The sequence below is a fragment of the Callorhinus ursinus genome, unplaced genomic scaffold, assembly GCF_003265705.2.
Source record: "Callorhinus ursinus isolate GAN/ISIS: 27379988/994484 unplaced genomic scaffold, GSC_fseal_2.0 scaffold40, whole genome shotgun sequence".
Taxonomy (NCBI): domain Eukaryota; kingdom Metazoa; phylum Chordata; class Mammalia; order Carnivora; family Otariidae; genus Callorhinus; species Callorhinus ursinus.
The window spans coordinates 12,548,256-12,564,810 of NW_027397102.1; the positions used below are offsets into that span (position 1 = coordinate 12,548,256).

A 16,555-nucleotide genomic window follows, 5' to 3' on the forward strand; every position below is an offset into this window, starting at 1 on the left:
CCCAAAAGTTCATTTTTGCCCTTGCTTCCCTTGCCTTTGGCGATGTTTCTTGGAAGAAGTTGCTGCGGCTGAGATCGAAGAAGTTGCTACCTGTGTTCTCCTTTAGGATTTTGATGGAATCCTGTCTCACATTAGGTCTTTCAACCATTTTGAGTCTATTTTGTGTGTGGTGTAAGGAAATGGTCCAGTTTCATTCTTCTGCACGTGGCTGTCCAATTTTCCCAACACAATTTGTTGAAGAGACTTTTTTTTCCATTGGACATTCTTTCATGCTTTGTCAAAGATTAGTTGACCATAGAGTTGAGGGTCCATTTCTGGGCTCTCGATTCTGTTCCATTGATCTATGTGTCTGTTTTTGTGCCAGACCATACTGTCTTGATGATGACAGCTTTGTAATAGAGCTGGAAGTCTGGAATTGTGATGCTGCCAGCTTTGCTTTTCTTTTTCAATATTCCTCTGGCTATTTGGGGTCTCTTCTGGTTCCATACAAATTTTAGGATTATTTGTTCCATTTCTTTGAAAAAAGTGGATGGTATTTTGATGGGGATTGCATTGAATGTGTAGATTGCTCTAGGTAGCATTGACATCTTCACAAAGATTTTTCTTCCAATCCATGAGCATGGAACGTTTTTCCATTTCTTTGTGTCTTCTTCAATTTCCTTCATGAGTATTTTATAGTTTTCTGAGTACAGATCTTTGCCTCTTTGGTTAAATTTATTCCTAGGTATCTTACAGTTTTGGGTGCTCTCTCTTCTGTCTTGTTGTTGGTGTATAGGAATGCCACTGATTTCTGTGCATTGATTTTATATCCTGCCACTTGACTGAATTCCTGTATGAGTTCTAGCAGTTTTGGGGTGGAGTCTTTTGGGTTTTCCACATACAGTATCATATCATCTGCAAAGAGTGAGAGTTTGATTTCCTCTTTGCCGATTTGGATGCCTTTGATTTTTTGTTGTCTGATTGCTGTGGCTAGGACTTTTAATACTATGTTGAATAGCAGTGGTGATAGTGGACATCCCTGCCATGTTCCTGACCTTAGGGGAAAAGCTCTCAGGTTTTCCCCATTGAGAATGATATTGGCTGTAGGTTTTTCATAGATGGCATTTATGATATTGAGGTGTGTACCCTCTATCCCTATACTCTGAAGAGTTTTGATCAAGAAAGGATGCTGTACTTTGTCAAATGCTTTTTCTGCATCTATTGAGATGATCATATGATTCTTGTTCTTTCTTTTGTTAATGTATTGTATCACGTTGATAGATTTGCGGATGTTGAACCAACCTTGCAGCCCAGGGATAAATCCCACTTGGTCATGGTGAATAATCCTTTTACTGTACTGTTGGACCCTATTGGCTAGTATGTTGGTGAAAATTTTTGCATCCATGTTCATCAAGGATATTGGTCTGTAGTTCTCCTTTTTGATGGGGTCTTTGTCTGGTTTTGGGATCAAGGTAATGGTGGCCTCATAAAACGAGTTTGGAAGTTTTCCTTCCATTTCTATTTTTTGGAACAGTTTCGGGAGAATAGGTATTAATTCTTCTTTTAATGTGTGATAGAATTCCCCTGGGAAGCCATCTGGCCCTGGGCTTTTGTTTGTTGGGAGATTTTTGAAGACTGTTTCAATTTCCTTAGTGGTTATAGGTCTGTTCAGGTTTTCTATTTCTTCCTGGTTCAGTTTTGTTGTTGATACATCTCTAGGAATGCACCCATTTCTTCCAGGTTTTCTAATTTGCTGGCATAGAGTTGCTCATAATGTTCTTATAATTGCTTGTATTTCTTTGGTGTTGGTTGTGATCTCTCCTCTTTCATTCATGATTTTGTTGATTTAGGTCATTTCTCTTTTCTTTTTGATAAGTCTGGCCAGGGGTTTATCAGTCATGTTAATTCTTTCAAAGAACCAGCTCCTAGTTTCGTTGATCTGTTCTACTGTTCTTTTGGTTTCTATTTCATTGATTTCTGCTCTGATCTTTATTATTTCTATTCTCCTGCTGGGTTTAGGCTTTATTTGCTGTTCTTTCTCCAGCTCCTTTAGGTGTAGGGTTAGGTTGTGTACTTGAGATCTTTCTTGTTTCTTGAGAAAGGCTTGTATTGCTATATACTTTCCTCTCAGGACTGCCTTTGCTGTATCCCAAAGATTTTGAACAGTTGTGTTTTCATTTTCATTGGTTTCCATGAATTATTTTTTAATTCTTCTTTAATTTCCTGGTTGACCCATTCATTCCTTAGTAGGATGCTCTTTAGCCTCCATGTATTTGAGTTCTTTCCAACTTTCCTCCTGTGATTGAGTTCTAGTTTCAAAGCATTGTGGTCTGAAAATATGCAGGGAATAATCCCAATCTTTTGGTACCAGTTGAGACCTGATTTGTGACCTAGGATGTGATCAATTCTGGAGAATGTTCCATGGGCACTAGAGAAGAATGTGTATTCTGTTGCTTTGTGATGGAATGTTCTGAGTATGTCTGTGAAGTCCATTTGGTCCAGTGTGTCATTTAAAGTCTTTATTTCCTTGTTGATCTTTTGTTTAGATGATCTCTCCATTTTAGTCAGGGGGGTATTAAAGTCCCCCACTATTATTGTATTGCTGTCAATGTGTTTCTTCGCTTTTGTTATTAATTGCCTTATATAATTGGCTGCTCCCATGTTCGGGGCATAGATATTTACAATTGTTAGATCTTCTTGTTGGATAGACCCTTTAAGTAGGATATAGTGTCCTTCCTCATCTCTTATTACAGTCTTTGGTTTAAAATCTAATTTGTCTGATATAAGGATTGCCACCCCAGCTTTCTTTTCGTGTCCATTAGCATGGTAAATAGTTTTCCACCCCCTCACTTTCAATCTGGGAGTGTTTTTGGGTCTAAAATGAGTCTCTTGCAGACAGCATATTGATGGGTCTTGTTTTTTAATCCTATCTGATAGCCTCTGTCTTTTGATTGGGGCATTGAGCCCATTTACATTCAGGGTAACTATTGAAAGGTATGAATTTAGTGCCATTATATTGCCTGTAAAGTGACTGTTACTGTATATTGTCTCTGTTCCTTTCTGATCTGTGCTGCTTTTTGTCTCTCTCTTTGCTTAGAGGACCCCTTTCAATATTTCTTGGAGGGCTGGTTTCGTGTTTGCAAATTCCTTTAGTTTTTGTTTGTCCTGGAAGCTTTTTATCTCTCCTTCAATTTTCAATGAGAGCCTAGCTGGATATAATATTCTTGGCTGCTTATTTTTCTCGTTTTGTGCTCTGAAGATATCATGCCAGTCCTTTCTGGCCTGCCAGGTCTCTGTGGATAGGTCTGTTGCCAATCTAATATTTTAACCATTGCAGGTTACATATCTCTTCTCCCGAGCTGCTTTCAGGATTTTCTCTTTGTGTCTGAGACTCGTAAGTTTTACTATTACATTTTGGGGTGTTGACCTATTTTTATTGATTTTGTGAGGGTTCTCTGTGCCTCTTGGATTTTGATGCCTGTTTCCTTCCTCACATTAGGGAAGTTCTCTGCTATTATTTGCTCCGGTATACTTTCTGCCCCATTCTCTCTTTCTTCTTCTTCTGGGATCCCAATTATTCTAATGTTGTTTTGTCTTATCATATCGCTTATCTCTCGAATTCTGCCCTCGTGATCCTGTAGTTGTTTCTCTCTCTTTTTCTCAGCCTCTTTATTTTCCATCATTTGGTCTTCTCTATCGCTGATTCTCTCTTCTGCCTCATTTATCCTAGCAGTTAGTGCTCCCATTTTTTATTGCACCTCATTAATAGCCTTTTTGATTTCGACTTGGTTAGATTTTAGTTCTTTTATTTCTCCAGAAAGGGTTTCTCTAATAACTTCCATGCTTTTTTCAAGCCCGGCTAGTATCTTTAAAGTCATGATTCTGAACTCTAGGTCCGACATCGTACTAATATCCGTATTGAGTAGGTCCATGGCTGACGGTACTTTCTCTTGTTCTTTTTGCTGAGGTGATTTTTTTCGTCTTGTCATTTTGTCCAGAGGAGACTAGATGAATGAGAGAACAAAATGCTAACAGGTTAACAACGTCCCCAGCAAATATACTCTATACAAATCAGAAAAGACCTGAAACCAGGGGGAAAGAAAGGGAAAGAAAGAAAAAAGAAAGAGAAAACAAAGAAAGGAAAAAAAAGAAAAAGATTAAAAACAAAAACAGAACAATACAAAAAAAACCGAATATGATCAAATATGATCAGGCTGATGCATAGATCAGTGCCACACACTAGATTTTGGGCGTATTTTGGTCTGTTAGAAAAAAGTGCCTCCTAAAATTTTAAAGGAAGAAAGACTTATATACGTACAAAGTAAGGGGTGATACAATGAAGGGATGGAAGATGACTGTAAAGATGAAAATTATAAAAGATTTTATAAAAGGAATTGATACGATAAGAAGTTGTTTGAAAAAAGAAAGAAAAAGATTAAAAAAAAAAAGGGGGAGAGAATGTGATCAGGCAGGAGACTAGAACAAAGCCATACACTAGTGATTTAGGGTATATTGTGATCTGTCAGAAGAGACTGTATCTCCAAATTTTAAAAAGAGGACAACTTATATATATATGCCACAAATAAGGGTAACTACTATGAAGGGATAAAATATGACTCTAAGAATGAAAAATAAAAAATGTTTTTTTTAAAAAAAGGGATTGATAAGATGTTGGTTGAAAAAGGGAAAAAGAGAAATTAAAAAAAACAGTTAAAAAAATTAACTTTGAAAAACTAATGAGTCCTGGTAAAAAAAAAAGCCATGAATTCTACGTGCAGTATTCCCCTAGTGCTGGAGTTCTCCTGTTCTCCTTGATCGGTAAACTTGGTCTTGGCTTGCTGGCTGTTCATGCTGATCTTCTGGGGGAGGGGCCTGTTGCCATGGTTCCCAAATATCTTTGCTGGAGGCGGAATTGCCCACTCTTGTCGGTCCCAGCTAAGCAAGCTGCTCGGGTTTGCTCTCAGAGCTTTTGTTCCCTGCAAGCTTTCCGTATGGCTTTGGAGGACGACAGTGAAAATGGCGGCCTCCCAATCTCCGCCCCAGAGGAGGCAAGAACTCGGGGCTCTGCTCTCAGTGGACCCCCAGAGAAAAGCAGCCAGTCACTCCCGTGTCCCCGGTCTCCGGCTGCACTCCGTGCTCACCCGGCCTGTGACCGAGCGTTTCTATGTCTGGCACCCGACCCCGTGTGGAGTCTCCAAACCCAGCAGATCCCCTCGGTGCGCTCCCGTGCCGCTCCTCCCGGGGGAGGAAGGGGTGTTTCCCCGGATCTGCTGCTTTTTGGGTCCCTGCTGGAGGAGCAGTGGCCCAACTGGGCCGCAGATCACAGTTTATTGGAACCCCGAGCTGAGAGCCCACGCCTCTGCTCCGTCTCTGCAGCCGGCTTCTCCGCTCCAATACCTGGGAGCTCTGCTGCACTCAGGCACCCCCGGTCTTTCTGTGACCCCGAGGGTCCTGAGACCACACTGTCCCGCGAGGGTTCCACCTCCCGCTTAGCCACTGGAGCGACGTCCCTCCCCAGAGCCGACTTCTAGAAGTTCTGATTTTGTGTTCCGTGGCTCTATCACTTGCCAGAAGCAGCTGACGGAGGCCCCCTCCCCCGCCATCTATCCTCCCAAGTATCGCCTCGGATTCACTTCTCCGCACGTCCTACCTTCCAGTAAGTGGTCGCTTCTCTGTTCAGAGAGTTGTTGCTACTCTCCTCTTCGATCTCCTGTTGAGTTTGTAGGTGTTCAGAACGGTTTGATCCCTATTCAGCTGAATTCCTGAGACCAGACAAAATCGAGGTCTCCTACTCCTCTGCCATCTTGCTCACAATGTCCCGATGATTTTTTTTAAATGTGTGGTTGGATTTGGTTTTATACAATCTTACTAAGAACTTTTGCATCTGTGTTCATCAGGAATATTAGCCTGTAGTTCTCTTTTTTAGTGGTGTCTTTATCTGGTTTTGGGATGAGGGTAATGCTGGCTTCATAAAATTAATTTGGAAGCTTTCCTTCTTTTTCTATTTTTTTGGAATTGTTTGAGAAAAACAGGTGATAACTCATTTTTAAATATTTTGTAGAATTGTCCTGTTAAGCCGTCTGGTCCTGGACTTTTGTTTATTGGGAGATTTTTTATTACTAATTCAATTTCTTTGCTGGTTATTAATCTGTTCAAGCTTTCTATTCTTGTTTCAGTCTTGGTAATTTATATTTCTAGGAATTTATCATTTTCCTTCAGGATTTGTTGGCATATAGTTTTTCATAATATTCTATCTTTTTTTGTTTTACTTTTAAACTAATTTTATTCCTGCTTGCTTTGGGGTAGGAAATAGGTCATTCAGTAAAAACATACAGTAGGGAGAAAGGAGTTAAGATAGTGGAAGACTAGGGGACCCTAATTTTATATGGTCCATGGAATTCAGCTAGGTTGTTATCAAATCATTCTGAACACCTATGAAATCAACCAGAGTTCTGAGAAAAAGAACGGCTACAATTATACAAATAGAAAAATTGACCACTCTTTGCAAGGTAGGCAGTGCAGAGATGGGAATCCAAGTTGATATATGGTAAGATAAACCACGGGGGTAGGGAGCTCAAAGCAGTGGAGTACAAAATTGGAATTTTTAGAAGTCTGCTCCGGTGGGGGAAGCTCCTGCATGAAAGGTGCTCAGGTGGCAAGGTGGGGCAGAATCACAGGTGGAAGAGCATAGTCTCAGGATCCCCAGGGTCACAAAAAGAATGGGGATGCCTGAGTGGGGCAGAGTTCTCAAGCATTGGAGCAGGGAAGCAGGCTATAAACAGCGAATCTAGGCACCAGCTTTCTGCTTGGTGTTGCCATGAACCAGGAAATACTGCATGGTTGGGCGACCACTCTTTGAGCAGGGGCACAGCAAAAGACAGAATAGTGAGATCCCCTCCCTCCCCCAGGAGGAAGGGTGCGGATCCACACTGCAGGAGTCTGTAAAGTTTGGAGACTTGAAAGGGAGGTCACATGCCTTAAAAATCCTTGGTCACAGGCTGGGTGAATAGAGAGTTCAGATGAAAACCAAAGAGATAAGAGTGATAGACTGCTTTTCTGTGAAGGCGAATGGGGGCATGAACTTTTAGCTCTGGGGCTACAGATCGGGGCATCACCATTTTCATCCCCCCATCAGTGCTGAAAGCCTTTAGGGAGCAAAACAGGGCCACTTAGTGCAATCTGGAACTACTTACACTGAGCCCAACCCCGTCAAGGGGGATGCAATTCCACCCAGTCAAAGACACCTGAGAATCAGGGGTGCCTGGGTGGCTCAGTTGGTTAAGTGACTGCCTTCGGCTCAGGTCATGATCCTGGAGTCCCGGGATCGAGTCCCACATCGGTCTGCTTCTCCCTCTGATCCTCTTCCCTCTCGTGCTCTCTCTCACTCTCTCTCAAATAAATAAATAAAATCTTAAAAAAAAAAAAAGACACCTGAGAATCAGAGCAACAGGCCCCTCCCCCAGAAGACCAGAAGGAACATCCAGCTAATACCAAGTTTACTGATCATAGAGAACTGCAAAACGTCAGTTCTTGGGGAAAACATTATATAGCATTAGTGGGGTTTTTAAATTATTATTATTCTTTAGTCTTTCAGTTTTATTTGTAATTTTTATTTATTTCTTTTCCTTTTCACCTATTTTATCAATTCTTTTTAAAGTCTTTTATAGTTATTTTTATATTATGTATATTTATATTTCATTTGTGGTTTCCTTTCATTGTATTCAATTATATATATGTGTGTGTGTGTGTGTGTGTGTGTGTGTGTGTGTGTGTGTGTGTGTTTCTTTCTTATTTTGGAATCTAGTTTCTTTTAACAAACAACCAAAATACACCCAGGATATAGTTTATTGTTGTGTTCTGCTTTACTTCTTGTTTGAAGTAAGATATTCTTTTTTAGACATAATGACAAAATGGAGATGCTCACCTCAAAAGAAAGAACAAGAGGCAGTACTCACTGCCAGGGATTTAATCAATATAGAAATAAGAAGATATCAGAACTAGAATTCAAAATGATGATTATAAAGATGATTATAAAGATACTAGCTGGGCTTGAAAAAAAGCATAGAAGACACTAGAGAATCCCTTACTGGAGAAATGAAAGAACTAAAATTTAATCAGGTCAAAATAAAAAAAAATAAAAAAGGCTATTGCTGAGATGCAGTAAAAAATGGAGGCTCTACTTGTTTCTCCTTCCCCTTCCTGGGGCAGCCACCACCATGATCCTGCTAAAGGTGAACAACTGCGTCATTGAGGAGAGGTTCACTTTCAAATTCAAGAACGTGGCTGCCAATAACAAATCAGAAGAAGTAGAAGTCACATTTGCAGATTTTGAAGGAATCCTTTATCATATTTCAAATCATTTTTAAATTTTATTTTATTATGTAATTTTAGTCACCATACAATACATCATTATTTTTTGATGTAGTGATCCACACTTCATTGTTTTTGTATAACACCTAGTGCTCCATGAAGTAAGTGCCCTCTTTAATACCCATCACCAAGCTAACCCATCCCCCAACCCCCTCCCCTCTAAAATCCTCAGTTTGTTTCTCAGAGTCCATAGTCTCTCATGGTTCATCTCTCCCTCCGATTCCCCCACCTTCATTTTTCCCTTCCTTCTCCTAATGGCCTCCATGCTATTCCTTATGTTCCACAAATAAGTAAAACCATATGATAATTAACTTTCTCTGCTTGATTTATTTCACTTAGCATAATCTCCAGTCCCATCCATGTTGATGTAAAAGTTGGGTATTCATCCTTTCTGATGGCTGAGCCACATTCCATTGTATATATGGACCACATCTTCTTTATCCATTCATCTGTTGAAGGGCATCTCAGCTCTTTCCACAGTTTGGCTATTGTGGTTATTGCTGCTATGAATATTGGGGTGCATATGGCCCTTCTTTTCACTACATCTGTGTCTTTGGGGTAAATACCCAGTAGTGCAATTCCTGGGTCATAGGGTAGCTCTATTTTTAATTTTTTGAGGAACCTCCACACTGTTTTCCAAAGTGGCTGTACCAACTTGCATTCCCACCAACAGTGTAAAAGGGTTCCCTTTTCTCCACAACCTCTCCAACATTTGTTGTTTCTTGCCTTGTCAAATCTTAATGGAGACAAAACAGAATTATGGTCAGTATTTCTTTGAAATTCTACAAGTAACTTCAAGTACATGGTGCTGATGAGTTATTAAAAAGGGTGTACGGGAGTTTCTTGGTAAATCTTGAATCAGGTTGCAATGGCTTTTTGCTATATGACCTTAAAAATCTGCCAGCATCCAAAGATTCTTTTGTGCATCAGGCTGCCATGTTGAAACGAAATTGCTTTACTTCGGTCTTTGAGAAATATTTTGAGTTCCAAGAAGAAGGCAAGGAAGGAGAGAACAGGGCAGTTATCCATTATAGGGATGATGAGACCATATATGTTGAATCTAAAAAGGACAGAGTCACAATAGTCTTCAGCACAGTGTTTAAGAATCATGATGATGTGGTCATTGGAAAAGTATTAATGCAGGAGTTCAAAGAAGGCTGTAGAACCAGTCACACAACCCCACAGGTCCTCTTTAGCCACAAGGAACCTCCTCTGGAGCTGGAAGACACCAATGCTGCCATGGGTGACAACATGGGCTACATTACCTTCATGCTGTTCCCTTGCCACACCAATGCCAGTGCACCAGACAACACCATCAACCCGATCCACATGTTCTGGGACTATCTGCACTACCACATCAAATGTTCTAAGGCCTATATTCACACCCTACTGTAGGCAAAATCATCTGACTTCCTCAAGGTTCTGTATCGTGTATGTCCAGATGCTAAGAAGAAAGAAATGAAAATAATCACAAGGAAGACATTTCCATCCCACTAACTCTTAGGAACAGGAAGAGGAAGTGGGTGGCAGCTGAAGGCTGGAACATTTGCTACTGAATAATTGTAGCTTTTAATGTTGCACCTCTTCAGGTACTTAAGGGATTCTCCATTTTGGTTCCATTTTGTACACGTTTGAAAAATAATCTGCAAAAAGAAGCTTTGCTTACAAGGACTTCATAATTCTCAAGAATTAGAAAAAGAAAAAAAAAAGAATTCCACTTGATCAACTTAATTCCTTTTCTTTACCTTCACTCCCTAACTCCCCTTGCCTTCCTCCCCCTTTTCCAAGCTGTTACACTTTGCAGTATGTTACTGGTAATGACTTGCAGGATAATGCAATCTTAACTTGTTTTCTTCTAAATATTTGAGTTCAAATTCCTGTATCAAAGAAATATCCTTGGGATCATTAATAAAGAAAATCTTTCTATCTTAAAAAATGGAGGCTTTGACTGTTAAGATAAATGGGGCAGAAGGGAGAGTGAATGATATAGAAGGAAAAAAAATGATGGAGAATAAGCAAGCTGAGAAAAAGAGAAAAACAACTACTGGACCACAAAGGGAGGATTCGAGAGATCAGCAATACCATAAACTGAAATAATATTAGAATAATAGTGGTCCTAGAGGAAAAGGATAGAGAGATGGGCAGGTTTATTTGAATAAATAAACTGAAGCTGAGAACTTCAAACTTTATTTGAACAAATAAACAAATAGCTGAGAACTTCCTTAATCTGGGGAAGGAAACAGGCATTCAAGTGCAGGGGGCACAAAAATCCACCCTCAAAATCAGTAAAAATAGGTGAACATCTTGACACATGATAGTGAAGCTTGCAAATTTCAGAGATAAAGAGAAAATCCTGAAAGAGCTTAGGACAAGAGGTCCTTAACTGACAAAGGTAGACACAAAGACTGGCAGCAGACCTGTCCACAGAGACCTGGTAGGCCATAAAGGAGTGACATGATATATTCAGGGTGCTAAATGAGAAAAATATGTAGCCAAGAATACCTTATCCAGCAAGGCTGTCATTCAGAATAGGAGAGATAGAGTTTCCAGGAAAAATAGAAACTAAAAGAATTGTGATCACTAAGCCAGCCCTGCAAAAATTATTAAGGGGATCCTTTGAGCAAGAATAGAGCATAAAAGTAACAAGGATGGGAATGGAATGGAGACAATCTACAAAAACAAACTCTACAGGTACTATAATGGCACTACATGCAGATCTTTCAATAACTACACTGAATGTAAATGGATTCAATGCTCTAATCAAACTACATAGTGTAACAGATTGGACAAAAAAATAAGACCCATCCATACTCTGTCTCCAAGAGACTCATTTTAGACCCAAAGACACCTCCAGGTTGAACATGAGGAGGTGGAGTGCCATTTATCATGCTAAAGGACATCAAAAGAAAAATGGAGTAGCAATCATTAGACAAATTAGATTTTAAACCAATCACTGTAATAAGAGATGAGGAAGGGCACTCTATCATAATAAAATGGTCTATCTAATAAGAAGATCTAACAATTGTAATATTTGTGCTCCTAACTTGGGATCAGCCAAATATATAAATCAACTAATAACCAAATTAAAGAAACACATTGCTAAAAATACATTAATAGTAGGGGACTTTAAAACCCTACTCACAGCAATGGACAGATCATCTAAGCAGAAGATCAACAAGGAAACAAAAGCTTTGAATGATACACTGGACATGATGGACTTCACAGATATATTCAGAGCATTTTATCCTAAAGCAAAAGAATACACATTCTTCTTGAGTGCACGTGGAACATTCTCCAGAATAGATCACATACTGGGTCACAAATCAGATCTCAAACAGGAAAAGATTGGGATTATTCCCTGCACATTTTCTGACCACAATGCTCTAAAACATGAACTCAATCACAAAAAATTTGGAAGGAACACAAATACATGATGGTTAAGAGCAACCTACTGAACAATAAATGGGTCAATTAAAGATAAATTATAAAAATTCATTGATTCATATTTTTTTCAAAAAATCAAAATGAAAACACAACAGCTCAGAATCTTTGCAATGCAGCAAAATGGTCCTAAGAGGGAAGTACAAAGCAATACAGGCCCTTCTCAAGAAACACGAAAAGTCTCAAATACACAACCTGACCTTGCACCTAAAGGAGTTGGAAAAAGAATAGTAAATAAAGCCTAAATCCAGCAGGAGAAGAGAAATGATAAAGATGAGAGCAGAAATCGATGAAATAGAAATAAAAAGAACAATAGAACAGATCAACAAAACTAGGAGATTGTTCTTTGAAAAAATTAATAAGATCAATAACCCCCACCCAGATTTATCAAAAAGAAAAGAGAAAGGACCCAAATAAATAAAATCATAAATGAAAGGGACAAGATCACAACCAAAACTGTAGAAATATAAGCAATTGTAAGAGCATATGAGCAACTATATGCCACCAAATTAAGCAATCTGGAAGAAATAGATGCATTCCTAGAAACAAAGAAACTACCAAAAACTGAAACAGCAAGAAGTAGAAAACCTGAATAGACCCATAACCAGCAAAGAAATCGAATCAGTAATCAAAAATCTCACAACAGACAAGAGTCCAGGACTAGATGGTTTCCCAGCAGAAATCCTACCAGGATTTTTGGTAGGAAATTGGGTAGGATTCCCAGCAGAATCCTACCAAATATTTAAAGAAGAATTAATACCTATTTTTGTGGGTTTTTTTTTTTTCAAAAAATAAAAATGGAAGAGAAACTTCCAAATTCATTCTATGAAGCTGGCATTACTTTGAATCCACCAAAAAGGAGAATTACAGACTAATATCGCTGATGTCTATGGATGCAAAAATTCTCATGAAGACACTAGCCAATAGGATTCAACAGTACATTAAAAGGATTATTCACCAGGACCAAGTGGGATTTATTCCTGGGATGCAAGTGTGGTTCAACATCTACAAATCAATGAATGTGATACACCATATAATAAAAGATAGGACAAGAATTGTATGATTCTCTTAATTGATGCAGAACAAACATTTGACAAAATATAGGATCCCTTCTTGATTAATACTCTCTGCAGTGTAGGGACGGAGGGAACAAACCTCAATGTAATAAAAGACATATATGAAAACCCCACAGCAAATATCATCCACAATCAAGAAAAACTAAGAGCTTTTCCCCTAAGGTCAGGAACACAACAGGGATGTCGACTCTCACCACTGTTGGTCAGCATAGTATTGGAAGTCCTAGCCTCAGCAATCAGACAACAAAAAGAAATAAAAGGCATCCAGAAGTCAAACTTTCTTTCTGCGCAGATGACATGATACTCTATGTGGAAATCCCAAAGAAACCCACCCATAGATTGCTAGAACTCATACAGGAATTCAGGAAAGTTACAGGATATGAAATTAATGCACAGAAGTCAGTTGCATTTCTATACACTAACGGTGCAACAGAAGAAAGAGAAATTAAGGAATCCATCCCATTTACAATTGCACCAAAACCCAGAAAATACCTAGGGATAAACCTAACCAAAGAGGTAAAGGACTTGTAGTCTGAAAATAGAACACTTATGAAAGAAATTGAGGAAGACACAAGAAAATGGCAAAAACATTCCCTGCTCATGGATTGGAAGAATAAATATTGTTAAAATGTCTATGGTGCCCAAAAGAATCTGCACATTCAATGCAATCCTTATTCAAAATACCATCAGCATTTTTCACAGAACTGAAATAAATGATCCTAAAATTTCTATGGAAACAGAAAAGACCCTGATTAGCCAAAGGAATATTGAAAAAGGAAACCAAAAGTAGTGGCATCACAATTCTGTACTTCAAGCTCTATTACAAAGCTGTGATCATCAAGACAGCATGGTACTGGCACAAAAACAGACATAGATTATTGGAACAGAATAGAGAATCCAGGAAAGGACCCTCAATTCTATGTTCAACTAATTTTCTACAGAGCACAAGGAATATCCAACGGAAAAATGACAGTCTCTTCAACAAATGGTGTTGGGAAAATTGGACAGCCACATGTAGAAGAATGAAACTGGGCCATTTTCTTATACCATACACAAAAGTAAACTCAAAATGGTTAAAGGACCTAAATGTGAAAAAGAAATCCGTCAAATTCCTAGAGAATACAGGCAGCAACCTCTTTGACCTCAGCTGCAACCACTTCTTGTTACACATGTCTCCAAAGACAATGGAAACAAAAGTGAAACTATTGGGACTTCATCAAGATATAAGGCTTTTGCACAGCAAAGGAAACAGTCAACCAAACCAAAACATAACCTACAGAATGGGAGAAGATATTTGCCAATATCTTATCAGATAAATGGCTTGTATCCAAGATCTATAAAGAACTTATCAAACTGTATGAATCATTGAACACTACATCAAAAACTAATGATGTACTATACAGTGGCTAACTGAACGTAATAATAAAAAAAATTTAAAAAAAAGCAATGATAAAAATAAAAATACCACAATAAAAAAACTTATCAAACTCAACACCCCAAAACCAAATAATCCAGTCAATAAATGGGCAGAAAACATGAACAGACATTTCTCCAAAGAAGACACAAAACGGCCAACAGATTCATGAATAAATGGTCAACATCACTCAGAATCAGGGAAATAAAAATAAAAAAACACGATGAGATACCACCTCACACCGATCAGAATGGCTAAAATTAACAAGTCAGGAAATAACAGATGTCAGCAACGATGTGGAGAAAGGGGAATCCTTTTTCACTCTTGGTGGGAATGCAAACTGGGACAGATGCTCTGGAAAACAGTATGGAAATTTCTCAAAAAGTTAAAAATAGAGCTACCCTATGATCCAGCAATTGCACTACTAGGTATTTATCCAAAGGATAAAAACATAGTGAATCAAAGGGACACCTGCACCCCAATGTTTATAGCAGCAATGTCCACAATAGCCACAATATGGAAAGAGCCCAGATGTCCATCGACAGATGAATGGATAAAGAAGATGTGGTTTATATATACAATGGGATATTACTCACCCATCAAAAAAATAATTCTTACTATTCTCAATGATGTGGGCACAACTAGAGGGTGTTATGCTAAGTGAAATAAGACAGTCAGAGAAGGACAATTATCTTGTGATTTCACTCATATGTGGAATTTGAGAAACAAAACAGATGAACATATGGGAAAGGAGGGAAAAACAAAATAATATGAAATCAAAGAGGGAGACAAACCATAAGAGACTCTTAAGTATAGGAAACAAACTGAGGATTGCTAGAATGGAAGTGGGTGGGGGATGGGGTACCTGGGTGATAGGTATTAAGGAAGGCACTTGATGAATGAGCCCTGGTTGTTATATGTAACTGATGAGTCACCAAACTCTACCTCTGAAACTAATAATACACTGCATGTTAATTAATTGTTTTTAAATAAAATTAAAAAACATACAGTAAATTAAAAATGTATCTTATCATGTACAACTTTTAAACTACAAATTTTTACCTTATTTACCTTCATGCACACAAGTCTAATATTACCATATTTTTAAAAATATAAACACAGGTAAGTCTTCTAGGTGCATTTTATAATAAAATAATTCCTAATGTTTCTTTATAGATTGATCAGTCACCTCCAAAATACAAATTCCTATACACAGTGATAGTTTTACTTAAAATGAATACTTAAGTAAATTAAGTACGTGGACAGCCTTTGGATGAGCTGATATTATATATTCAGCTAAGTGGGCAACAAGGCATAATGTCAAATGGCAAAAGTGTACTTGCAAATAATTTTCAAAAACTAACCTAACTTTTATAATTAAATATAGAAAATACACTGATTTGCTATGATAAATAAAATGCGATGTAGTAACACTTCAGTCTACAAAATGCATACCAGAGCATTTATAAACAGCATATGAATCTTATTAAGGATAGTGTACTACAATAACCCTGGTTAAATAAAAGTGTGTATGTGAAGCTTTATATGTGGTATACGTTTTGCCACTTACTTTTTTTTTTTTTAAGATTTTATTTATTTGAGAAGAGAGAGCTCGAGCCAGGGGAGGGGCAAGCAGATACCCTGCTCAGTGGGGAGCCCCATCTCAGGACCCTAAGATCATGACCTGGGCCTAAGGCACTGAGCCACCCAGGCACCCCCTAGCCACACTTTACATACTTGCTTGTCAAGGGACATTTCTATCACTGCAGGAAGTTCTGACAGTGCTGTGCATGATCTGACAGGTGGGGAATTCAGTACTTTGCAAATCAGAAACACAACAGTAGTAGAGCCGAGAGGTCTCACATTTATTACTGAACCAACCTACTGGTGCAGGGGCATAGTCAAGAGAGAAAAATCATTTCCATGATAAGACAAGTCTATGGCCAGGTAGGAAGGATGTTTACAGAATGACAGAACACATGATCTTCACGCAGCTTAATTAAATATGTATGCCAATTAGGTGTGTCATCTCATGACGTGTGACGCCTTACAGACCCAGCTTGGTTCTTCTCCAGTGCCTCCTTTTGGAGTTGTACCTGATCTTATTACCAGTTTTCATCCGAATCCACTGGGGAATGGGACGATTCTGCTTTTGTTTCTTGGCCAGGAATCGCTTGATTCTGAAAGTCTTGTGAGAAGACATGGCGAGAAGCAGCCAGCCACGCAGAGCAGGATGGCGGCAAAAAAGAGCTGCCACTTACTTTTGTTACCTTGA

General features: G+C 38.6%; 2 protein-coding genes and 1 pseudogene across 2 annotated transcripts in view; 2 read left to right on the forward strand and 1 right to left on the reverse strand.

Moving 5' to 3' along the window:
- The window catches only part of DACH2 (dachshund family transcription factor 2), a 907,788-nt gene that overhangs the window by 537,083 nt on the left and 354,150 nt on the right, over window positions 1–16,555 (forward strand). The gene's annotated exons all lie outside the window — the stretch shown is intronic.
- On the forward strand, window positions 8,196–9,846 carry LOC112820250 (actin-related protein 2/3 complex subunit 2 pseudogene; annotated as a pseudogene).
- LOC141370615 (large ribosomal subunit protein eL39) lies at window positions 16,125–16,516 on the reverse strand. The gene has a single exon (XM_073880946.1). The coding sequence runs from the start codon at window positions 16,481–16,483 to the stop codon at window positions 16,328–16,330; it is 156 nt and encodes a 51-aa protein (XP_073737047.1). The 5' UTR covers window positions 16,484–16,516; the 3' UTR covers window positions 16,125–16,327.

What these genes read in the sequence shown, in the direction of transcription:
- LOC141370615 (XM_073880946.1), bottom strand. Translation starts at nt 16,483, where the DNA reads ATGTCTTCTCACAAGACTTTCAGAATCAAGCGATTCCTGGCCAAGAAA.